The 25021-nt window shown below is 43.0% G+C and overlaps 2 protein-coding genes and 1 long non-coding RNA gene across 7 annotated transcripts in view; 1 reads left to right on the top strand and 2 right to left on the bottom strand.

Annotated features, from left to right (window-relative positions):
* Nucleotides 1-2236, bottom strand: part of pex7 (peroxisomal biogenesis factor 7) — a 51644-nt gene extending 49408 nt beyond the window's left edge. Inside the window, exons 1-2 of one of the 2 annotated variants that reach the window (XM_044168757.1) lie at nt 2025-2236; nt 865-1006 (exon numbers count right to left, since the gene is read on the bottom strand). In XM_044168757.1, coding sequence (XP_044024692.1) covers nt 865-973 — 109 coding nt within the window. In that variant the 5' untranslated portion in view covers nt 974-1006; nt 2025-2236. The remainder of the gene's footprint in view (nt 1-864; nt 1007-2024) is intronic. The other variant, XM_044168759.1, reaches the window with a different exon arrangement.
* A 1988-nt stretch (nt 2237-4224) lies between these two features.
* LOC122862898 lies at nt 4225-9014 on the bottom strand. 3 transcript variants are annotated; one of them, XM_044168755.1, is made up of 4 exons: nt 8748-9014; nt 6159-6434; nt 4989-5110; nt 4225-4844 (listed from the first exon to the last, which is right to left on the bottom strand). In XM_044168755.1, exons 1-4 carry the CDS (start codon nt 8875-8877, stop codon nt 4404-4406), a joined length of 969 nt encoding a protein of 322 aa, XP_044024690.1. In that variant the 5' UTR covers nt 8878-9014; the 3' UTR covers nt 4225-4403. The 3 variants fall into 3 exon arrangements, with proteins under 3 accessions (XP_044024690.1, XP_044024689.1, XP_044024691.1); XM_044168754.1 differs by having other exon boundaries at nt 4225-5110; XM_044168756.1 differs by lacking the exon at nt 8748-9014 and adding an exon at nt 7600-7646 and having other exon boundaries at nt 4225-5110.
* LOC122862900 lies at nt 8956-16168 on the top strand. Of its 2 annotated transcripts, XR_006374868.1 has the most exons (4): nt 8956-9064; nt 9761-9870; nt 11142-11219; nt 12323-16168. It is a non-coding gene; the product is annotated as an uncharacterized LOC122862900 (long non-coding RNA). The 2 variants fall into 2 exon arrangements; XR_006374867.1 differs by lacking the exon at nt 8956-9064 and having other exon boundaries at nt 9426-9870.
* Nucleotides 16169-25021: the final 8853 nt, after the last annotated feature.

Here is a 25021-nt window from a genome sequence, read left to right as displayed (position 1 = left end):
CTGTTGGCGGGTTCGTGTGCTCTTTGCAAGCCGGTGTCGGATCATTTGTGAGGGAAACGAAACTCTGTAAGTCTACGACTATGAGCTGAAGCTGTGTGTGTGTTTTTGTTGTTGTGAGTGGCGACTCTTCTCTAGAGAAATTATCTCGCTCCATCAACATCAGATGTCATGAGAAATTCCCCTCTTAGACTTTTAATGCATATCATATCAACATTTTGAGCTCGTCAACTTAATAATTATAATCAATCAATCAATCAAACTTTATTTCTATAGCACCTTCCAACAACCGAAACTGAACCAAAGTGCTGTACAACATTAAAAACAAGATAAAAAAATAATAATGATAATAACAAATAATAATAAAAGTACAAATAGGTCAGCAGAGCACATTACAACATTACACACAGGGATAACCGGTATTTTGAGCAAGCGTAAAAGTCAGCAGGCTGTTATTCTAATGCGTCACGTACGTTTAATGGGCTGCCACGAAAACCTGCAGGGTTTCTGGCTTCTCGTCCAACAAAAGGTGATACAGATCTAAACCGAGTCTTCGAGTTGTAGTTACCTGCAAATACTGAAAGTTAAAGCTAATTAGATTTAATTAGATTAGGATTTGATAAGCGGAGCGGATACTGGATTCAGATTCAGACGTGTTGCTGGGTTGAGGTTTGGTGATGTGAAGGTCATAGCATCATTTTCATACTCATCAAACCATTCAGGGAGCCCTCGCCGTCCTGTATGGGAGCATCTGAATGTTTCTACACTCACGTATTCGGATTTTTCCCTTTAATTTGTCACCATCTTTATGCGTCTGTGTGTTTGTCCTTCAGTGTACGAATCACTATATAACTGTACTATACTAACCAGCTATGCCATAGTACTGGGAGGCAGCACAGGCCACTCTGTTGGGGATGAACGGAGACACTTCCACAGCGTAGCCGTGACGGGCCGGACAGCGAAACACCTTCACCATCGTCAGCAGCGAGCTGCAGCCCGACTGGGCCACCTGCCGGAAAAACCAAAGACTGTGTTAGAAATGAGGGTGTTGTGACTGTATATATAGATAAATCACTAGCCACTTATAGTTATATAGCTGTTCCACGTGGGCTGAGAACAAAACTAGACAATTACTAGATTAAAATGTCATACTGGGCTGACTGGAATACTACTACCAATTCTAAATAATGGCTGAAAACAACTTATGTTAACTAATTTGTGTCCTGTTTCAATTAGAAAACATTGAATAAAATAAATAAAAGTCTTTATTAGAAATGAGGAAATACAAGCTGTAGAGCATCTGTAAAATCTGTAGGTTATCCCCAAAGGAATGAAACAAAAGCTGCCGCAACAAACCTTTTTCTGATAAACACGTCAAGTAATTACGCCATGAAAAGTACAATAATAATAATAATAATAAGTGTGAAATTGAATGTTAGATGACATCAAATCCAACATATTCGGGGGCAAAAAAAGACCTTTATTAATTTAAAGTTTCATTTGTTGCATTCAAAAGCTTCTGACCAAGGAACCTCTAAATACAGAACTTAAGTATATATATATATATTATACACCTACTTTATATTATAATTAATGGGAAAGTATTCTAGTTTTATAGTTGCTCTGTGGCTTTTTGTAATCAAAACTCAACTCAATATCACCTTGTATGATAATTAATATGCACAAAATGTGGAAAAGAACACTTATTATGCGGTATTATAAAAAGGCATGAGCACAAAGTGACAATAACCAGAATTAGTAAAGTGGAATATTTCTCTTCCTGTGATTTACAGTGTGCTAAATAATATTGGGTTAACTGTTAGTTAAGTTCATGCTCGACATTCACACATGGGCGGTTTATATACGAGATTAACGACGAACGTATGGCTCTTTGTGATGTTTTACATCTCCTACGGTAACCGAAGTATTCTGAATGTAAATGAATAACTTAAAAAATGACCAAATGGCCACTGTGTCAGATTAAAAACTGACAACCGTTAACGTTAAAGGCTTGTCGCAGTACTCACAGATGAAAGTCAGTCAGTTTCAGACTTCACGTCGAAACGTTAAAACAACTGGAAACCGGTTCATAAACCCATAAAAGACGTTTCGACGGTCCTCCTCCTCCTCCTCCTCCTCCTCCTCCTCCTCCTCCTCCTCCTCCTCCTCCTCCTTCTTCTTCTTCTTCTTCTTCTTCTCTTCCTCCTCCTCACTCTGTTTACTCGAGCCCGCTGACAACTTTACAACTGTAACTGCTTCCGTGTTTTGATCAGCTGACCCAACGACCCGGATGAAAGCCGTTCTAGGTGTAAGTATCGCGAGAGGTCGGTAGGTGGCGATGTTTCTCCACGTGTTTCTTCCGAAATAACGAACAGCACCAGTACTGACCAGTCTGATCTGACATTATATGATTATTTAGTAAATATGCCGCATGTTTGGGGAAGAAGATAAATAAATATCTTAGCAACTGAATCCTAAATCCGTACACTGTCTGTCACAACATGAGGTAATGTCCTGAAAAGCACGTGTCGAGTTTAATTGATGAGCAGAGGTGATGGAGGTCAAAGCCCTGAGCTGTATGCTTCTGATTTGCATGCTTCAGCAATTGCCTAATAATGCAGCACAATGTTGCCTTACTCAGTGCATATTTCTGTTAACATTTATATTAGAATAATTATAATAATATGCTCCATGTCATTGCTTCGCATGTCTTGTATTTTGTGTTTCATTATTCAATTAGTACCTGACAATGTTCTCTTTTTATTGCTGCTTCTAAATGACCTCAGTGACTTAGATCTTATATTCTTTATCACATCTGTGTAACATCTGTCCAGCCTTTTGGCAAATTCTGGTGCATTTAGAGCCTCTGTTTATTAATGTGCACTGTCCCTGTTAAATAAACCAATAAACAACAAAAACTAAATAAATACCTGTTTCAGAAATCCAGACTCAGAGAGAGATCGGACTTGATAATGTGTCTTGTTAACTAAGACAAAAGAATTTCAGATATTAAAACAAACCAGCAACAAGCAAAACAAACCACACACCTCCTGCCCTGTGTGTGTGTGTGCCCTGTGTGTGTACTGTGTGCCCTGTGTGTGTGTTTGTGTGTGTGTGTGCACTGTGTGTGTACTGTGTGTGTGTGTGCACTGTGTGTGTGCCCTGTGTGTGTGTGCACTGTGTGTGTGTGTGTACTGTGTGTGTACACTGTGTGTGTACTGTGTCTGCCCTGTGTGTCTGTGCAATGTGTGTGCCCTGTGTGTGTACTGTGTGTGTGTGTGTGTGTGTGTACTGTGTGTGTGTACTGTGTGTGTGTACTGTGTGTGTGTGTGTGTGTGTGTGCACCCTGTCGCTTCTAGGTTCCCATCAAGCACACAGCGCACGAGAGATGGCAGCTTCTTTACATTTTGCCCAGAGACCCAGAGACCAGAGACCCAGAGACCAGAGACCCGAGACCCAGAGACCAGAGACCCAGAGACCAGAGACCCAGAGACCAGAGACCTTCTGAGTCAGTGTGTTAGTAATAATCTGATTAAACACAACTCTATTTAGAAAGATGCACCAGGTCGGCACGATGTAAACACGGGGCCGCAGGATTACGTAAAATGCAGGACCCAGCTGATTCTGCGCTTCAGTGGTGCAGTTTTCCAGACGAATTTACAATGAATCAAATGACTGAAAGCCAACTCACGCAGTGAGCCTGGAGGCCCAGGCCACATTGGATCTTTTTAAGTGGCAAAGAAGTTCAAAGAAGTGCAAAATATGTGCACGTTACTACGCAAAGTTATGCTTTTTTAGTGTTGATGGCAGGTAGTTTGTTTTTTTTATGTCGTCCCGACCAGAGTTTATATTGGCATTGTGACGGCAGGAGTTGGAATCAGTGGCTGTGAAGAACAGATCTGATATCTGCGGCTGGCTGCTGCCGGTTATATTACTGTCACGGCTGGTGATCCGACACACTTTTGATTTGTTCTTAACAGAGAGAAATGTTGTAACATGTAGGCAGCAGTTAAATATCTCTGCTGCTGTAACAACACGAGTTCCCCCGAGAAAAATCTGATAGTGTATTACACACACACATACATATACACACACATATATTTCACTGTTTAATCTTCACAACAATCATGTGCTGAATGCCTCGAGTGTTCTTTTTCACATAAAGAAAGAATAAAGCCGTGTTTATGGTGCTCGCTTTGAGTAATAATTCATACATGAAAACAAAAATAACTGTTACAAGAGGATTTTATTAAAAACAGCACAAAAACATGGGAAAGGAGAAGTTCAGCAACAGTATTCTAAAAATGGGGAGGGGGGGGTGAAATCCTCTTTTTAATTAAATTATCATTGAAGTCCACTAGCATGTGATCCATGAGGAATTTATAAAAGTAGAAAACGGTTTGAAATCACTGAAAACTGGTAGGACCGAACTCCGCCTCGTGTAGAAACTGCTGTATCTTGGTTCTGACCCATGACTGTTTTTCTGCAGGAAGTCTTCTCATGGCCGGAGCCAAGCTGAGTAAAAACAGCGTGACATCGTCTCTCTGATCCCTGTCCCGGTCTCTCTGAGCCTCCCTGGCCTCCATCCTCCTCAGGTACTCCTCCAGCAGGCTGTCGCTGCTCTTCCTCTTGGCTCGGGTCGGCCTGGGAGACGCAGCGCGACCCTCCTCCTCACCGTCGGTTTGGTCCAGCAGCACCGCCACGACGGGCTCCTGCTCCTCTGTTTTCAGGTGGTTCAGCCTGGATGCGCAGGCCGGCGGCGGGCCGCGGTGCGTCTGAAGGTGCTGCAGATCAGGCTGCAGGACTGCAGGTGAAGACTGCGCAGGAGGCATCAGCTGATCTGAGAGCTGTGAGGAAGAGTGTGAAGAAGCTAAGGATGTGGCTAGAGAGGTAAGTGACTGCATCATCATCTCAAACAGTTCTCTCATGTTAACATGTTGGACTTGTTGTATCTGAACACTGTCGTCTGTGGCAGCAGTTTCTGAGGTCACCTCGATCTTTGCTTCTTTAAGTCTGACGGAGTCTCTGCTGGCAGGAGACGGTCTCTTCCTCTGAACAGACTCTGAGGATGAGGATGATGTTGTTGTTGTCGTAGCATCTGCTACCGCGATGCCTACAAAGACAGATACAGTGGGCATATAGAAATTGCACAAAAGACCAAAAGCCTGAAACAAGATGACAAAATGTATGTCGGAAAATCACCTTATAGTAGTTTATTTATAATCTTTCATAATTACAGTCTGCCACTGCACTGATGGTAGTCAATGTTCAGGTACAGCAAGCAGAAAAAAAGCAGCGCATCACTTTCCCCTAATTCTTTCTTTGTGAAAATAACACAAGAAGAAGCAACACAAAACATGGTGACGCCTAGCATTACCTATACTGTTAGCGTTTCCACGTAGCCCACGCCGAGACAGCGTTTAGGTTTTAGAATCAAAGATGTGTTAATAATAGAAGAGGGCTGCGGCCATTTTCCAAAACAGCAAACCGTGACATCAGAGATTCAACGCAAAGCATCAAAATACACGAGGGGAGGGGTCCCGAGGGGAGGGGTCCCGCCCAGCTGGAAACACTGAGCCTGAACCAGACTGGACTTTGTTAACGTGCTGTAAAATGTCATGAAATGTCTAGTTTTGTCCAAGAGTCTAAAACCCAAAGATATTCAGTTTACAAATATATAAAAACAGAGAAATGCCGCAAATATTCACAGGTGAGAAGCTGGAAGCAGTGAAATCTTTGATCATTTAGTCCACCAACAGAAAACTAACAAACGGATCGACTCATTTCTAATTTGATTCATTATTAATATTAAAAAATATTGATTAGTGGAGCTTTAAATGTGAACATTTGCTGCTTTTCTCTGTTTCATACAGCTGTAAAATAGTCACACATTACAAATGACTTGTAAACGTTTGGGCTCTATGACTGCGGGTCGCACTAAATAATCTGAACCAGTTGTTTTTGTTTCGTTTTCATTATAATACAATATGTAGTAATATGCATACCATTTGTTTGCTTGTTTTTTCAAATTTTATACTTTTATACAACCTGCTTTGGCGACACTGTACTTAATAATGCCAATAAAGCACATCTGAATTTGAGAAGCATTCCCAAGGATCACACTGTCCCCGTAGCCTCAAGCCAATAAAGTTACTACAAACCGTAATGCTCGTCGTCGTCGCTCCGTGTTTCGCTGGTCGTACTGCAGCCCACCATTTCAGACACCTGGAACTGAGGGGGCTGCGGGTCCAGAGCCCAGCCGTTGGTGCCTGCAGCTCTGGCATCAATGAACGGGTTTAAAAATGACAAAATCGCCGAATATCTCCACGGCCTGTAGTTCAAGAGCCCCACGCCACTCTCACGCCGCTCTTTCTCCCGTTGCCTCTCCCTCCGGTGCTGGTCCCTCAGCATCTTCCACTTCCTTCTGCATTCAGACTCTAATGAGCACAGGAAGAAAACACATGCTGTCATCTCCACAGATTCAACATTTCACTTTGTCCCCCGACAAATCCGACGTGCAGCGTCAAACCAACAGTGAGCGTCTCTGCGAACAGGTGTTGTGTGTGAATCGCAGCCTGATGGATCACAGAGCTCCACTGTCGTCCAGAAACTAATAAAAACCGCACTGTTGCGCCGGGTGACATGTTCAAAAAAAGATTTCATAAATGTTCCTTCTTCACTTCTGCATCTGGGGCAATTTGGAGAATGATCTTTTGAGATCTTATGCAACCGTACTGGAGATACGGTCTCTCACAGAAGTGAGTTCACCCCTCACATCTTTGTAAATATCTTATTATGTCTCTTCATGTGACGACCCTGAAGAAATGGCACTTTGCTACAATGTAAAGCAGTGAGTGTACAGCTTGTATAACAGTGTACATTTGCAGTGCCCTCGAAATAACTCAAGCATCACTTTATCCTCTAATTCTGTTGACTCCACACACAAAACAAACAAAACAGATTTATTATTGACAACAACGATTTCTCTCTGTATTGCCGTAAAACACCGTTTGGATTTCTTTTGTTTTCTTAAAAGGGCCGTGAATGTTACAGTGCAACTGTTGAAAAGTTCCTCTGTTTTTTTTGTTTGTTTGTTTTGTGTGCGGAGTCAACAGAATTAGAGGATAAAGTGATGATTTTATGATTAAATTATTAAATGTCGTACATCTTCTTTTGCCTCTTTGCCTCTTTGTTTAAGGCGAGATTTCTACCCGTGTAGGGGTCAGATGCTCCACACGGTACCTTTAATGTGCCGCTGACAGTAGCCACAAAGGCGCTACTTCCCAGAGGCTGAATGTGACTAAGTACATTTACTCAAGTACTGTACTTCAGTACAAATCTGAGGTACTTGTACTTCCATTTTATGCTGCTGTACATTTGACTCCACTGCAATTCAGAGGGAACTTTTTACTGCATTTATCTGATAACTTTAGTTACTTTGCAGGCTGCTAGTTTACAAACCAAACATGGAACAAAATGCATACATTAAAATACCCAACAGCATATAAAACCAGCTCCACCTCGACCCGCTGCAACAGTAAACACGCCAACTTTACTTTACACTTGTTTTAATTTTATACTTTATACAAACTTGGTACTTACTTCATCTCGCCTGTATTATAGTGTATTATATTTATTGCTCAGTGCTTCTCTTCCTGTGTGCACTGACGTAAGAGTTTCCCCCTCTGGGATCAATAAAGTATTTCTGATTCTGATAATTACACGTGAATGCATCGGTCTTCTTTTCCTTTCGGCTGTTCCCTTTCAGGGGTCGCCACAGCGAATCACGTGCCTCCATCTAACCCCGTCCTCTGCGTCCTCTTCACTCACACCAGTTAACTTCATGTCCTCTCTCACTACATCCATAAACCTCCTCTCTGGTCTTCCTCTAGACCTCCTGCCTGGCAGCTCCAGCCTCAGCATCCTTCTACCAATATATTCACAGTCTCTCCTCTGAACACGTCCAAACCACCTCGATCTGTCCTCTCTGACTTTATCTCCGAAACATCTAACATGAGCTGTCCCTCTGATGTCCTCGGTCCTGATCCTGTCCGTCCTCGTCCCTCCCAAAGAGAACCTCAGCATCTTCAGCTCTGCTGCCTCCAGCTCTGCCTCTTGTCTTTCCTTCAGCGCCGCTGTCTCTAAGCTGTCCAACATCGCTGGTCTCACCGCCGTCTCCAACACCTGTCCTTTCATTCTTGCTGAGACTTTTATCACACAACACACCTGACACTTTCCTCCACCCGCTCCAACCTGCTTGCACTCGCCTCTTCACCTCTTTTCCACAGTCTCCATCGCTCTGAACCGTTGACTAAGTACTTAAAGTCCTGCACCTTCTTCACCTCTGCTCCCTGTGACCTCACCGTCCCACCTGGGTCCCTCTCACTGACGCACCTGTATTCTGTCTATTGTAATATTACAAATCCAATATTAAAACAGTAAAACACTAACATGGGGTCATTTTTTTCAGCCTTGTTTGAGTCTGGCATTGCCACTAACTAACTAAAGCACCTCCAGCCCTGCTGTCTGCTCCAAACTACATCTGTTTCAGTCTTTCTTCCAAAGCACCCGGAGCCGGACTCGACCCGGGGCTCGGAGCTGAGCCGGACTCGACCCGAGGCTCGGAGCTGCGTGTTTTGATCCTTCCCAGAAGGCATTTGTGGAAATTTTTGGGGGGGAAAAGGTTGTAAAACTGCCGAGTAGTCGGCCGCGATAAATACACGGTGTGTCCGGTGAAGCCGGAGACTCACCGGGGACACCGACTATCTCTGCGACCTGCCGCCACGCGTCGCTCCGCATGTTCAGGTCCCGGTAGGTCAGCGAACTGGTGTCGTAGAGCCCCGGGAAGCCGGACACGGCCATGATCAGCTTATACTCCATTTTGTTTGAAAGTCCTGACCCTGCCCGGTGCAGCGGAGCGACAGGACAACGATGCGCTTCCAAAAAAAAGAAAAAAAATAACAACAACAACAATAACGGTGCGCTTCCGCTTCCGGTGCGGCACGAACCGACCGCTATTGGCTCTCGCTGCCGCGCGTCACAGAGGTACAGCTCTGACGTACTTCACGTGAGTGTTTCCATTTTCTGCTGCTCTTCATCAAATATTGTGCTTTTCACTGCGTTTATTTGCCAACTTTAGTTACTGATTATTTTGCAGATTTAGTTTATTAATACAAAATATAAATGATGTATTATAATGGATTAACCGGCCTTTACCAGCTGCAAAATCAGTGATACTTACACGTTAATGCATCAATAATTATTATAATTCAATGTATATCATTCTGAAATGAGCCATTCTGCATGATGCGTACTTTTGTACTTTTACTTAAGTAAGATTTTGAATGCAGGACTTTTACTTGTAACAGAGTATTTCTACACTGTTTTGCTACTTTTACTTGAGTAAAATATCAGAGTACTTCTTCCAACACTGGCTTATAGTAGGTCAAGACTGTCTGAAACAAGCCCCTGAAGGCTTCGTAGGTTTTTGTTAATCTACTTTAATTATTCACGCGAATAAGCGTATGATCCAAAATGTCAAACTTTGAGTCTAAAGGCCTTAAAAGTCAAAATGTTGACTAAGTGTGTCATTTGTTTTACTTGAAAAGTTATATTTTTGACTCACTATGGTTTGTACTTTTCCTGGGCTTAAAATACAGGTTACATTTTTATTTTTATATTTTAAGACAATATTCACATGCATGTATATTGAAGCCGTTCTTGGTCTCTGTATTTGTTCCTCTTTTGCATACTGACTGTGAAGAGATGCTTTAATGGAGGACAAAAGCCACTGTCCTTGTTCCAAGCAAAGGCTCTCTAAAGTTCAGCCCGACGCTAAAATGTGGTTTCAGCAGTCCCAGCTGGGCAAATCAAGTGGGTTTCTTCCGAAGTTACAAAAAAAGCCCCTCCTTGTGTCTCCGTGCTTTTCGCTGAGCCCCTTCTTTACATATTCACCTCTGATTTGTCGACCGGGCTGCTGCGAGCTGTTGTTTTTGTGTTGTTTCATCTGAGGTGTGGCCCAGTGCCACAGGACATTCGCATCACTCCCTGCTCACGCCAGCAGGGACAGAGACGCAGGAGGCAGCGGGATGTCTGTCCAGTGGAGACAGCTACACTGGAGGTGCAACGAGCAGCGGGACAACTGGGGGTTCGCCTTGATGCAAACGTCCCGTGTTGCTCTGGGCTTCACCTCATGATGAAACGATCGCTCTTGTGATCCCCCACACACAGAGAAAATACAAAGCGGCCCATTCACCCAATAACATCAGCGTGTCAATAAAAAGCTCAGTGCAGAGTTTGCAGCAACTTTCCAAATGTCTGTAAGCAAAGCCGGTACTGCGCATATTGCTGCAGGAACATCTGCAACCAGAGCCACCAGCCTGGAAAACAGGGACGGCTGCAGGTCTGACAAGGCGCCTGTAGGAGGCGGCACGGCTCCTAAAAGTCCTGAAGTCTGCATTCAGGTTTGATCCTGCGACAGAAGCAAAACGAGGTCAAACCTCCGGCAACACTTGCAGTATATGGAACAACTCGGATGACCCCGATGATTAAAGCTGTTCTATATGCTGCAAGCGTCGCTGCAGTTTTGACCACTTAGACTTTTTTCCCTTCTCCATGCACCTTGGAAGTAGGTGAAGTCGTGCCAGAAACCCCTGCTCTGCTTCAACAGTAGCTTAATGTACAGTTATAACATGTCATCATATTTTTAAGATAAATCAGTTCAGAAAATGTATCTCTAAACAATGTACCGGCGGTCTTTATTAGATAAAAACACATCTGGGGAGATTGTTTCAGATTCTTTATAGCTAATAAAGTAAGAGAGGTTCACTTACTGTTTATTACTTATTAATATAACTTTTATCCATGTAGCAAATGCATAAGTAAATATAAAGATACATATTTCTCCCTTATGTTCATTTTGTAAATCTGAAAAAGAATAAATATTTTTGTTAACTGCTGCTACTCCAAAAACTTTTGGACAGGTGTTAATTTTAGTCGCTTCAGCAAACCGTGAATGTTACAGTGCAACTGTTGAAAAGTTCATCTGTTTTTTTTGTTTGTTTGTTTTGTGTGCGGAGTCAACAGAATTAGAGGATAAAGTGATGATTAAATGTCGTACATCTTCTTTTGCCTCTTTGTTTAAGATTCGGGGGAAAAGACCCGGGCATGGCTTCAGCTGGAGACACATGCAGCTGAACGTGTTCATACGGTCTCTCACAGAAGTGAGTTCACCCCTCACATCTTTGTAAATATCTTATTATATCTCTTCATGTGACGACACTGAAGAAATGACACTTTGCTGCAATGTAAAGCAGTGAGTGTACAGCTTGTATAACAGTGTCCCCTCGAAATAACTCAACACGCAGCCGTTAATGTCTAAACCGCTGGCCACAAAAGTGAGTGCACCCCTAAGTGAAAATGTCCATTTTATATAGCCATTTTCTCTTTCCCCGGTGTCATGTGACTCGTTAGTGTCACAAGGTCTCAGGTGTGTTAAATTTGGAGTTATCGCTCTCACGCCGGTCGCTGGAAGTTCAACATGGCACCTCATGGCAAAGAACTCTGTGACGAGTTGTTGCTCTACATAAAGGTGGCGCAGGCCAGAAGAGGACTGCCGAGACCCTGAAACTGAGCTCACTTTTGCAAATGATGCATTATGCAAATGCATAAGTAAATATAAAGATACATATTTCTCCCTTATGTTCATTTTGTAAATCTGAAAAAGAATAAAAAAAATTTTTAACTGCTGCTACTCCAAAAACTTTTGGACAGGTGTTAATTTTAGTCGCTTCAGCAAACTAATGTGTCTTTCAGAATAAAAGGTTTTGTGTTCACCTGCTCGTACTAACAGCAAAACATTTGATGCATAAAACTTCTTAGACATTTTTCAGTTGATGTGGAAAATGTCTCTGTAACCTAAAAGCACAAAAACCGACACTTTTCTGGGAGACCCTGTGAAGTGCATGTGATGTTTTGTCAGTTCTATAATTCATCTCGTCTATTTTTTTTTATACTGACCCTGCTTATACAATTCCAGAGCTGCTATCGATATGCAGACCTTTGTCTGACGTTCCCCTGTTCTGCACAGTTCAATAAAGTTGCTTAAAAAAGAAAGACAGTTGTCTGCTTGCAGGGAAAATCTCTTTTCTCTTCATCCATCCAGGTCAAGGTGTTCAAGCATCCCTCAACAGTGTGAAGGAAGTCTTAGTGTTTGATCAGTGATCCTCATATAAGTCAGTCATTGATTGATGGAATTTCTCAGTAGTTTGTTAATGATCAGATCATATCCAGAGACAAACTTTTATTATTTATGTTTGACTCACAGGTGGTGGTTTTCGATGTTGTGCTACGGCCCTGCGGGTTCAGGGCCCAACAGGACTCCGGGCTTGAGCTGCCAGTACGCCTGTCGGGTGGCGGAATCGCTTCAGAAAGCCCCTCCCCTCACACCTTTCCGACGTTGGAGGCTGTGACCGATCATTTCTGTAACTTTCCCGACGTCACAGCTGCGGAGAGGAACGGAGGCGGGGTCTGAGCTTCTCTCTCAGCTCTCCTTTTTCACTCATTACGCAACCCTGTGAAGGTCTTCCAGGGGAGACCGTTATGTTTGCGTCTCACCTCTGATGTCTGGCTTTGCATGTGGCCATTCAGAATAACTGTAAGCACTTTTGCCTTCACGGCCTGCCTTTAAGGGCCCCTGTGTTATAACCTAGTTTAAAGGCATTCTTAGTTTCAGTTTTGTGCTTACATGGTGCATATTCCTGAATTAATGTGTTTAATTAAACTACCACAAAGCAAATCTGTAGATAGATATTACTCCAGCGTGCCCAGAGAGTGGGAGCAATGGGGGTTAATAGCAGCCAGTGGCCCCCCAGCAAGTTAATCCCACCATGGTTTGGTTTGTGGTTTCCCAAAATCACCATAAACATCTAGTAATTTATCAGCACAGACTGACCATAAAATAAAAAGCACCTTCCCAGTGGTTGCTTGAAGGAATGCAAGAGACTTTATTTATTGATTTATTTACTTTGGATTGTAAAAACTTGCAAACGTTTCTTGGATCTCTTTCAAAGTGGCTGCAGATTAACAGACACAGCGTTTCCCCGCTGGCTGTTTGTCCTGTTTAATTTGCAGTGATTACTTCACATCGTGGACGAATCGGAAGCTTTAACCCTGAAAAATCTTTTTCTTTTTCGCTAAAAATTCACTTAAAGTTTAAAGAACTAATTTTGGAGTTCAACAACATTTTTTTTTTTACAACCAACACATATTACATTTACCCAGAAACTGAATTATAGTTTCAGAGCAGTTCCTTACGAGGAGCTCACGCTTTGGAAAAGTGTGTACATCTCATGTAGACAGATACATGTACACGCAGCAAGCTGGGGAAATCCCTGTCCGTTTCCCAGACTGTTTACTAGCCTAAACAAAGCAGCAGGGGTCAAAGGTCACCAAGTCTAAAAATAGAGCCTCCGGGGTCAGAGAATTGAACTGTGCAGCAGCTGGAAATCCTAAAAAACACACAAACCCCAGACTGGAGCGTGGATGTAGGGTTTATGACGTCACTCTGAGGTTTGTAAAACGATGCAGAAAAATCCAAATTTGTGTACAGAAGGCGGCTGAGACTGTCAGTCAGGGAAACACACCACCAAACATGTCTTAATATCTTCTTAAAGAGTTTCCAAATATCCACCATAACTACTGTAAAATATTTGGCCCTTCTCGATACAGAGTACGTCGTGTTCAAACTGAGAATTCAAGCTTGGCGAGTCGAACTCGGGAGTCCAAACTCACGAGAACGAGAAGACGCAGTGCGATCAGCTCGTAACTGCGACAGCAGCGGAAGTGGATCTGTACGTATAAAGGAGCCGAAAGTCCACAGAGGAAGCACAATTATACAACATGAAAAGCCTCAACTTTACCTTGAAACAAGCTATTGTAATTTGGCAGCAACAAATAATTATTACAAATAATTTACAAACAGGTAAATTACCAAAAGGCTGCTGAGATAAGACTATGATTCAGACCGAAAACAGTCCTGGGTTTAAACAACACAAGGAGCTGTGAGAAACCGATCCACGAGTCTGACGGTTTATCAGAAGATACAGTGAGGTGTGGAAAACTATGAGACAGGATCTTAATGCGCTGGAACGTTATCACAGCGGCAATCATTCACACTGCAGAGTAATCTACCAGGAATACAGGATCTGCCTGCTTTGTTTGATTGGCAAGCGCAGCACCTTGACTTTCTGGTTGAGCCAGGTGAAGCTTTCTTTGCGGACCCCTCTGCACCGGCAGCCCACCTGCGTTGACGGACTGGCCTCAGTCAAATTAATGCGGCAGCTGCGTCAGTCTGAATGCGGCTGTAACGGACAGAGCAGACCGGAGACACCAAGATGAGACAGGAGGTTTTTATTGTTCACGATGCGAACTGACGGTGTAGGAAAGTTACTGATACCGTCCTTTGGGGAGCTGAACCGGAGATCTGGGACTGAAGGAAACACACACGGGAGGTTGGAGAAGACCGGGATCTGGAGCTCGGAGGCCGGTTCGATGAAGCGAGGTAGGAGTCTGTAACGTTGACTAGGGTGGATGCCGAGATCTGTCCTATTTCCAACGAGACCGGACGCTGACTGAGGGGGGGGTGGTGTTTTATAGAGGAGTGGAGTGCTGATTAAGTGCAGGTGTGTGACAGGTGACAGGTGTCTTGGATTAGTACTCAGGTGAAGGAGTGTGTTGTGTGTGTGATGTGTTGTGGAGCCTGGCGTGTCTGTGACAGCGGCCTTGTCCCCGGGATGACCATGGACCAGCCGGTCTCGCGGGTCCTCACGTCTCCAAAAAAGTCAGGACGCATTTTCAAGAGGCCGTTATTTTTGACAAACCGACAACATGTTCAAAATCTAAATATCTAATCTAAATGATTTGGTGACACAGTAACCAAATAACGTTTTAGCCTGGGCTCATGTCCTCCTCCGTCACCGCTGGTTGAAGTGAAATGCATGCTGGGATGTTTGTCTACCCCAAGTTCACACAAGTCAGCTCCCAATGCAACGGGCGGAGCCCACAGACTGAGAAAGGACAGTTGTATTTGTATTTGTGGAGAGAAGAGGGATTTCCCACAGTCACCCACATTCCTGTATTCGTCCAGAAAATATGGGATTTTTGTCATTATTGATTCTTTTTATTATTTTCATGTAAATAAATACATTATTATCTCAGCAGACAATAAAGGAGGCTGCTTTCTTCAGACACGACCGTCCTCGGGGCCCACCTTCAGCGTCTCGCTATCGCCCTTCTTCTTCCTCTTTGTATCACATTTCTCTCCCGTTCTTCTCTTTGTTTCTCAGTCTCACTTTCTTTCTCTTTTTCAGTCCATCTCTCGTTTCCTCTCCTGTCTTTCTTTCTCTGTTTTCTTGTTATGCAACAGTGTGGCGGACGGCGATTAGCAGACAGCGGCAGCTCTGTGTGTGTGTGTGTGTGTGTGTGTGTGTGTGTGTGTGTGTGTGTGTGTGTGTGTGTGCATGCACCCTGGGGTGTTGGCAGTGTCTTGGGAATGGGGTGATCAGGACGTGGGAGCAGACATATGCACACACACAGACATACTGTACACACAGTCCCAGACAAAGCTGAGAAATGGGTCACTGTTGGCCAGAAGAGATATAATTACACACACCCCTCTCTGCTATTTACACACACACACACACACACAGTCTCACTCTCCTCCTCGTTCTTTTTGAATTGCAGAAAATACCTTCTGTAAGCACATTCGTGTGCACTATTGTCTTCGAGAAATAGTTCAACACTTTGGGAAATACGCTTGTTCGCTTTCTGGCGGAGAGTTACTGTAGAGGAGTCGACTGACACCAAGCAGCTGGTTAGCTTAGCTTAGCACAAAGACTGGAAACAGCTAGCCGGGCTCTGACCAAAGGTAAAAAAATTCACCTGCCAGCATCTCTAAAGCTCACCGATTAACACATTACATGTTGTTTGGTTGATCCGTACAAAAACCGCTGACGATTTGCTGTTTCACTGGGGAACCAGCTGCTGGCTTTAGCCTTATATTATGACTTTATTATTATTATTCCACCAAAAAAGATGTTCATCACGCACACCATCACACCAGAAAGCAGTCTTTGTGCTCATAATTTGAGCCATTAGGTCCAATGAAAATGTAAAATTCCCGAGGAGCCGTGTTGTTTTCATGTGAAAACAGGAACGCCTGCACGCGACAATCGGTCTAAATAAATCGCACGTCAGCTTAAAAATTCGAGCCCATCTATCTCTTTGAGCCTATACACGCCGACTCCGAATCGCAGCTGTTTCGATTTCAGCGAATTTCGGATGCCGACAAAAACGAGCCAACCAGTAACATCCTGACTTTTGCTCACGCGATCAGTAGCTTCGGACCATTCGCACTCGTCAAGATGGATACTGATCGGCTGATCCGATCGGTCTCGCAGCATAGTGCTCTGTTAGACAAACGACATAAAGATTACAAAGGCCAAGGACTCAAAGACAACATCTGGGAAAGGTTGAACCGCCTTGAGTAACCTACAACTTCGTTGTCAAGGTAACGCATAGAAAACCTTTTTTCAAGTGCATTAGATAACGTTACGCCATGGACATTAGCTGTGCATGTCAGAAAATACATCGTTGTGAAAGGTAAACATTATATATAACCTGAAAAATTAAAACGCAGACGACTCACCTCAAACACACGGCCAGACGCCGTTCAGGATTTATTGGCTCTTTGTAGTTGGTGTTCTGTTTCTTGATGGAGGGGGCCACCATCTCTAGGAGCGCCTCAAACCGCCCAACAGTCCTAAAACAGCCCCTGAGGCGCCCGTGGTGCCTTTTACGCTCCTGTAGCAGTCGATGACACTTTCCGCTCTGCTTTCTCTCTTGTAAAAATGGACGTACCCAATGTTTCCTCTTTTTTTGAGCCAAGAGATACATTAGAAAGTCGCCGTCGCTGCTGCCGCTGCTGCTCGAAGACTCCGTGACGAGGATGAAACGGTGATTGAGAAGCTTTCATTTTTGGTGGAATGCACGGAGCGCGAATATTTGTGTCGGACTTGGTGTGAAAGGTTCGAACGCAAACAAATCGTCAGCAGATATTCCGCATTTTCGTTTCATTTTTTTCGTTTCGTCCCCGGTGTGAAAAGACCTGAAGCTGGACAGCTGACAGAAAGCTGAATTCTAACTGCAGGCATGGTGCGTACATGTTGTGCAACAGTCGGCGTGTTAATGAGAGATGAACGTATAAAATCCTTTAAATGGCGTTGTCTCTATTAGTCTCTCAACGTCTATCTGTGTTTAGTGTTTGTCTCCAACACACACCAACATACACACACACACAGGTTGACATGTCCACTGTAAATGTCCCATTCTCAGCGTTCCTGACGTTCAGTCCTGTTAACCTCACGGGACAGACGTGTAGACACCTAACTGTGTGTATGAGAGTGTGTGGAACCAACGGAGGTGTGTGTGTGTATCACATGTGTGTCATGTGCTCCTGGTCGTATGAATGTGAATGATTGTAGGCCTGTGTGTGTGTGTAAGTGTGTGCATGGATGAAACCGTGGTGTGTGTGTGTGTGTGTGTGTGTATCCTGGCTTGTCTTTCATGTCCATTTTAATGTCTGTAATTAACTCCGAGGCCTACATTACATAACAGGATCTCACACTAGCTCACACTACTTCTACACACACACACACACCCTGCAGCTGATATGGGATCAGTTTTAGTTTTACCCTCAAGCTAATTTGGTAGAAATTCAAAGGGAGTCCTGTCCACTCAGCCTCTCTGAACTCTATCTGGAAAAACGTTTCCTGCACTTTCTCCCAACATGGAGCAAACATGGCTGCTTATTGGCCCAACGCTGCAGTCGTGGCCTTAACAAAAGACATGCAAGGCAGAATTTCAGTTTATGTTTATATAAATTTGTTGAGGGTGCCATGTTTATCATTTTTAAATGGACCCACCAGTGGTTCAGTCATTACAAACTCATGCTGTGGATTGATTTGCATTGTTCAAATCCCAAAGTTTCCTAAGATGCCAAATATGTCAGACTGAATTTTGGGGAAATGTGTATAACAATGATGCAAAAGACATCTAGAGTATTTTCATGGAAAGATGCGGCCTGAAATGAAGGACAGTGACGTCTTCACTGCACGCTGATAGACAGAGGTGACGGACCGGCGGCTGAGAATCGCTGATCTGACGCCAAATCCACGCGCAATAATTAAACATGAGATTACAAACGACGCGCGAAAGCAGCCCATAAGCCATGATACAGTAGTCAGCCGCACTGACCAGGGCAGAGCCGCACACACATTTGAAGTGGCCAATGACGAGATATTAGATTTTAGTTGGTTATTTATTGGAGGCATCGACTCATGTAAAGCATTACCTTTTGCTGCTGAGTAATTAGAAAACTAATGTAGTTACTTTTTAAATCAGTAATGTGAAAGTGAGTCATTGATTTCAGCTTTCACTTAACTTGGCCAACTCCGCTGGTGTTACAGATGAGTACAGATCCCAGATCAGCCACAGAGACAGGTAGTGAGTTATCTTTAATTTGCGGTGGCGATTGCTGCTCCTGACCTTAACCTTAAATAATTATAATGTGGCCCTACCGATCCTCCAACCCCCTTTAGTAACCCTCAGTGTCTGAATGTCTGGACACCAGTCAGTGATCCAGTCAGTAACACAGTTGTTGAATCAGACAGTAAACCAGTCAGTATATAAACTAGTCAGTAATCCAGTCAGAAAACCGGCCGGTCAGAGTGTATTTAAAGCTGCTCGGGACTCTGAGCCTGAGAATCTGACTTCAGGGACTGAAACCAAACAATTGCTGTCGTGCCGCTCGCTGCCTGAGTCAACAAACACACCGTCGGCTACACACACACACACACACACACAGTCTAACACACACACACTCCGGCCGCCGTGCACTACTTCCTTGCTTTCTGCTTCTCCAACATCATAATGCTACTCTCAGTCACAGCTCTGTTTCTTCTCTCTCTCTCTTTCTTTGCCACTGTCTCTCTATAGGTCTCTCTCTCTTTCTCTCTCTCTCTGATTAATTACCACTAAATCACCCGCAGTCACGAAACGACAGGCGGCTTTTCTTTCTCCGAGTCCTTCACTCTCTTCCTCCGTTTCTCCGACTTCCCTCCTTCTTCTGTGGTATTTCAGACGGTCCTCCTCCTCTCTCATTGTTCTGGAATAAACTGGAGGATTGCTCATTCACTGGCGCTGAACTTGTTTTTCTCCAGATTTTATTTATCCAAGGCAGGAACGCCCCTCTCCACATTCATGCTGTTTCACACATTCACACCTGGGAGCTTCCCAGCACAAACAGTCCTCTAACAGACAAAATGACTAACACAACTAAAATAGCCACTAAATGTTCAATAAAATGTTTAATCTACTGTTCAGCGATTATAAAAAGAGTGTGCAGCCATGCTAGCAGCTCTGTCAGGCTGTACTTTGGCACAGTGGAGCTTTGAACGAAATGCTAACACATCTTAGCGTGCAAAAATTCGTAGCACTAAACCCAAAGTCCAGCTGAGGCTGATGGGAACGCCATCAGCTCTGCAGGTGTTTGGTCAGAAACCGAAGTGTTGGACGCGTTAACGTGTCGACCTGATGGTGGCGCTAGATGGAAAGTCAGAGGATCAGCAGAGTTATCACAGTTCATCCTGAGGGGAGCATGAATGTCTGAGCCACATTTGATGGTAATCCATCCAGTAGTTGTTGAAGGAATCACCAAAGTCGTTAGGATTCATCCTCTTAAGGCCACGAATGTGACCAACTGTAACATCCTAATTTGTCAGATGGGTATGAGCAGTTACTGATTGTGTCAAAACAAAACATAAAGAGATGAGATGGCCCTGTTTCAGACACCAGTGCACCAGTCGAGACCAGTGGTTGCACTGGGCAGCTCTCAGTGTGAATGTGTGAAGATAATGAACTTGTGTGTGTGTGTGTGTGTGTTCAGTCAGTTCAATAATGATCCATGAAAACAGTGGGAGACTCCGTTCAGCTGGTTTTCCCCCTCAGTCACCAAGGAGGCACGAAAGGAAGCGTGCGTGTGTGTGCATCTTAAAGACTGTGTGTGTGTGACTGTGTGTGTGTGTGTGTGTGTGTATACATGTGGTGGAAGAAGTATTCAGATACTTTACATAAGTAAAAGTAGCAAAATACTCAATTTACAAGTTAAAGTCGTGCATTGAAAATATCACTTTGATGAACTTGATGATTTAACGTATAAAACATGATGCATTGTTCATGTTTTGTGTAAAGTAACTAGTAACTTAAGCTGTCAGATAAATGTAGTGGCGTTAAAAAGTACAATATTACCAGTGGTGTAACTAAGTACTGCACTTGGTACAGTTTTGAGGTTCTTCTACTTGAGCATTTTCATTTAAAGCTACTTTATACTCCACTACACTTTGGAAGCCAATATTGTACTTTTTGCTCCACCACATTTATTTGACATTAGATTACTTTGCAGCTTATAAAAAAATATAAATAATAAATGATGATGTATTATTATGGATTAAGCTAACCTGCAGTATATAAAGTAGTTGAAATTACCAGCTGCATCATCAGTGATAGTTACACCTTAATGCACCGCTAGTTATAATCCCATGATATAATATATATTATTCTGAAATGGGCCATTCTGCATAATGTACCTTTACTTTTAGTACTTTAAGTATATTTTCATGCTAATACTTATTTGAATATGTTGAATGCAGGACTTTTACTTGTATTTTTACACTGTGGTATTGCTACTTTTACTGAAGTTAAAGATCTGAGTACTTCTTCCATCACTGCATATTTCTTCCATCTGAATTGTAATGGAGTATAAATATAAAGTAGCATAAAATTTAAAGTACAAGTACCTCAAATGTGTACTGAAGTACAGTACTTAGTTACATTCCACCACTGGTGTATGGGTCTGCAGACTGTGTGTGTGTGTGTGTGCTGTGGTGGGAAACACAGCAGTGCTTCCTGATCTCGATAGTGTTCAACAAGGGTGGAGGGGTTGTGTGTGTGTGTGTGTGTGTGTGTGTGTGTGTGTGTGTGTGTGTGTGTGTAGGGGTCTCATATCGTCGTGGTCATCGCTTTCAACAACAGAGGGAAGTGCTTCAGAGCAAAGGCCATTGTAGCTCTAATGTGTGTGTGTGTGTGTGTGTGTTTGGACAAATCCAAATATAACAGAATACAATAATGGATGAATGTAAGTTGTTGGATACCGCTCATGTCAGCCTCACTGTGTGTGTGTGTGTGGGTGTGTTATTGCGTCTGATCCTTCCTCCTCACTCTCTATACTCATCAATCGAATCCATCTCTTCTTTTCGCTCGTCTCACCCCGTGTCCACCCATTTTCACTCACTCGCTCACTCACTTTTCTTGTAACCAGAGTTTCTGTTTACATTCAGCGTTTCTCACCAAAAAGTACATGTGTGACTCCCTGAGGTCTAACTATTGTGTATTGTGCACATGCATGTGCACGAGAACAAACAAATCTGGGACCCAACAGAGAGACATTGCTCCATAGCGCTACTAGAGTTAAAAAACTTCCACAGCGTACCACCGATTAGTCAGTCGGTCACTAAATGAGTTAGTTAGTTAGTTAGTTAGCCCTTTAGGCTGCGTTCAGACAGACTTTAGCTCTGTGTAAAAGAATGCAGCACCCTTATTCATTTGAATAAGACCAGACAGGAAAAAAGGCAGGGTTGTCTGGCAAAAAAGTTAAACCTGGCTCAATGTTTTCCAGAGGGCAACGCAATGTCATCTGACTAGGCGCTCCGGCGGCCAATCAAATATGTACAAGCGCGCATTACTGGTGGACTGATGTAACGTGGATGCTGTATTTCTGTTGTCTGTGTTTTTTAGTCTTTGTGGGTATTGCTGCTCATGCTAACTACACGCATCTTCTAAAACAGATCTGACACTTACAGTAGCTGACTGATTAAATTGACTTTGTCTCTTTGTGTTTACATTCGTGTGCCTGTGTATGTATGTGCGTTTTTAATATGCCTGTGAGTGTGTGTGTGTGTGTGTGTGTGCATTCATTGTGGTATTGTGCGTGTATCCGCATTTGTATTGGTTTCGTGCATATTTTTCGTGTGTGTGTGTGTGTGATGGGTAGTGACAGGCGTAGGCTCTGCTACAATAAGAGCCTGTGTAGCTGCAGCAGGGGGCAGGAAGCACCAAGAGGGGCAGAAAGAGGGCACAGAGGGGCATGAAGTCGGGTCAAACACCCTGGGAGAGCAGGCCTGGGAAAACCATGGGAACAGAGGGGAGGGGGTGATGGAGGAGAGGAGAGGACCGTGTACAAATCAGCGTGGATATTTCCAACAGCTTAGGTTCTAAGATTGGTGATTACATTTTTCCCACCCTCCCACAAACACCTGAACACACCATCAACAAACAGTCCCTGTATTACCACACAGTGGTAAGGTAGCCAACTACTGACTATTCATCAAGTTTCAAGCCTTTGCAGTTGCATTTTTGTACTGTAGCCCACTGAAACAAATAGAAACTAATGGCTGCCTGGAAGGGAGGGGAATGATCTGACTTGGTTGCCTTTAAAATGTGCATTCACGCTCTTTGAGACATTAAAAATATGTTTGAGAAAAGACTGGACTTGTAAAACTGTGTAGCCTTGAACTCATGATGATTACTCACTCGTAGCTTGGGTGAGCCGCTCCACTCTTTCCATGAGTAAAACAAAAGTTCATCCCGCACACATGCTTTTAATACTTGTTGTTCTGTGGACAGTGATGCACGGGCAATAAAAACTGACGATTTGACTCAGAGTTCAAGTGATTCAAATAATTGAATTTTACTGCAGCATTGAGGAAAATTAACATTATCATTAGCTTCAATTCTTAACATGTCGTTTAACATTTAAAATGTAACCCTCTGTCATGTGAAAACCATGTATCTCCAAAAAAGTAAACTTTTCATTAAGCTATAGCTGTCCAAAGAACATTATCATTGACAAGACACATTTTTCAGGAAGAGCTCATTCGCTGCACTTTTTTTTTTATAACTAAATGTTTAATCTTAGGGGACAATATCAAGTCTTTCTAAGTCAAAAGTCTGAAGTCCAAGTGAAGTCACAAGTCATTGGTGTTTAAATCAAAGTCCAGTTGCAAGTCTTGTGTGATACTGGTAAGTCTAAAGCCACCAGATTCCTGACTTTACACCCAGGTAACATCACAGTCTCATCTGCAAACAGCAAAATATTTTAACAAAGTAGTTGATACATGCCCTGTAGTTTCTGCTTTTGATGAAAAAGATGAGGCTACAAAGGTTCTCTTCAAGCAAAAAAATTAAAACCCTTCATTGCATGAACATATTGAATCACCTGCAACATGTTTCGACCCTGACAAGAACACGAAGACTAGCTTGTTTGTGGTTTGGTAAATTAGTCCAAAATGCATAGCTGAGATGTGATGCAGCTGGTTTTGAGGACGTAATCCATGAGTTTGTTTTATCTTTTGTCTAGTCTCTCATCTTTTTTGCCAAGAACTTGTCCAGTCTACGTTTCAGCACTTCACACTTCCTCAGATCAAAGTCCTCTTGCCACTTTTTGCATTTTTATTTTTCATTCTCTCTTTATCTGCCTTGTTTTGACCTATGTGTTTGTTGTACTTCCCTCTCATAAAATCTGGGCCTAAAGACAAATAGCGGTAAGATGCGTCACACTGATAATTTTTATCAAATCCAAGTTTTTCTGGGATATCACGCACGATGCATGAACAAACAAATAAGTGAACAGATGATACTGATCTCTCAGTTTTGTAGCTCATGTTGAATCGGGGAGATAATCTTAGGTAAGCCTCCCCCAGCAGCCTGTGGAGATCAGGTCTGAGGGCGAATCGGGATGTGTAATCTCAGATGACCGGTCCCACTGGTAAACTCCACTCAACAATGACCGCCTCTCAGCAGCACCAAAGAATAACACTCTTTCATTGCAGAAACACACAAATATCCTTTTCTCTCTTCATCCACTGCCCTCTCTCCCTCTAACTCTCTCAGTCTTCCTTCCTTTCTTTCAACGGTCAAGATGTTAATTCACTTAAAGTACAACTTTACACACAAAGAAATCCCCTTCATTCTCTTCATGATGTGTCAAACACCATCAAAGCTCTTCTCGTGCTCTGTATTTATAGAAATTGATGGGAAATAAAGAAACAGGACTTTTCTCCTGTTTGTGTGTAAAAGTCCATTTTTGTGTTTATGTGTCTCTAGCAGCTTGCTCAAAGGCACATGATGGCAGCCGTTGAGTGTTGCCTTTTTCCAAATCCAAACAAAGAAACGAATCACTTGTTCCTCGACCTAAACCCTAAGTTCCCACTCAATATCACTGAAATCTGATGACTTGATTTTGAAGATATCCGAACCAACAAACACGGTAAACATCCTCCTGAAAAGACGTCTGAAGGTTTTCTGTTTTTCAGGTCGACAGGAACACACATAGACTCTTCTGTTTGTAAGTAGGGCGAGGGGATCGGGAGCAGTGACATTAAAGACCAAGCAAGCTGTTCTGCTTGAAATGTTTTCTTTTTTCATTAATTTAATGGACATTGATTTTTCCCAAAAGTGACAAAATAAAAAAATGTCTTTGTTGAACCGCACTGGACCCATCTGTGTTCCAAGAACTGAGAAGGGTTGTTTTTATAGTTTCTAACTGGTAAATCATCTCAGATGTGACTGTGAGTCAGAGAACTTGACCAAACCTAATCTACCGCAGCAGGAAATGAAACAGAAAATCATCGTCATTCAGAGGGAAGCATAACACACGAGAACGGTGAAAGAAGTTTGAAAGAAAGCAGATTTCTAAAGCTAGTTATTAACCTCTCAGATTACGTCCACATTAAGCTAGCTGAATCTGAAAACTCATCACTTCCCATCATCCACACAAAATTTGCTTTTTAAAAACTCTTCCAGAGTGGATAAATCACAAACCATCACATTTTCTAACAGGAACATAAAGGGG

The sequence above is a fragment of the Siniperca chuatsi genome, linkage group LG16 (genome assembly GCF_020085105.1).
Source record: "Siniperca chuatsi isolate FFG_IHB_CAS linkage group LG16, ASM2008510v1, whole genome shotgun sequence".
Classification (NCBI taxonomy): Eukaryota; Metazoa; Chordata; class Actinopteri; order Centrarchiformes; family Sinipercidae; genus Siniperca; species Siniperca chuatsi.
This window is presented reverse-complemented; position numbering and strand designations above follow the sequence as displayed.

Bases quoted from the DNA above. Each gene is read 5' to 3' on its own strand.
- LOC122862898 (XM_044168754.1), bottom strand. From the start codon at position 8,877: ATGGAGTATAAGCTGATCATGGCCGTGTCCGGCTTCCCGGGGCTCTAC. The intron at 6,435-8,747 runs GTGAGTCTCCGG...TGTGCTCATTAG, and splicing joins AGAGATAGTCGGTGTCCCCG to AGTCTGAATGCAGAAGGAAG. The intron at 5,111-6,158 runs GTTTGTAGTAAC...CTGTCTTTGTAG, and splicing joins CGACGACGACGAGCATTACG to GCATCGCGGTAGCAGATGCT.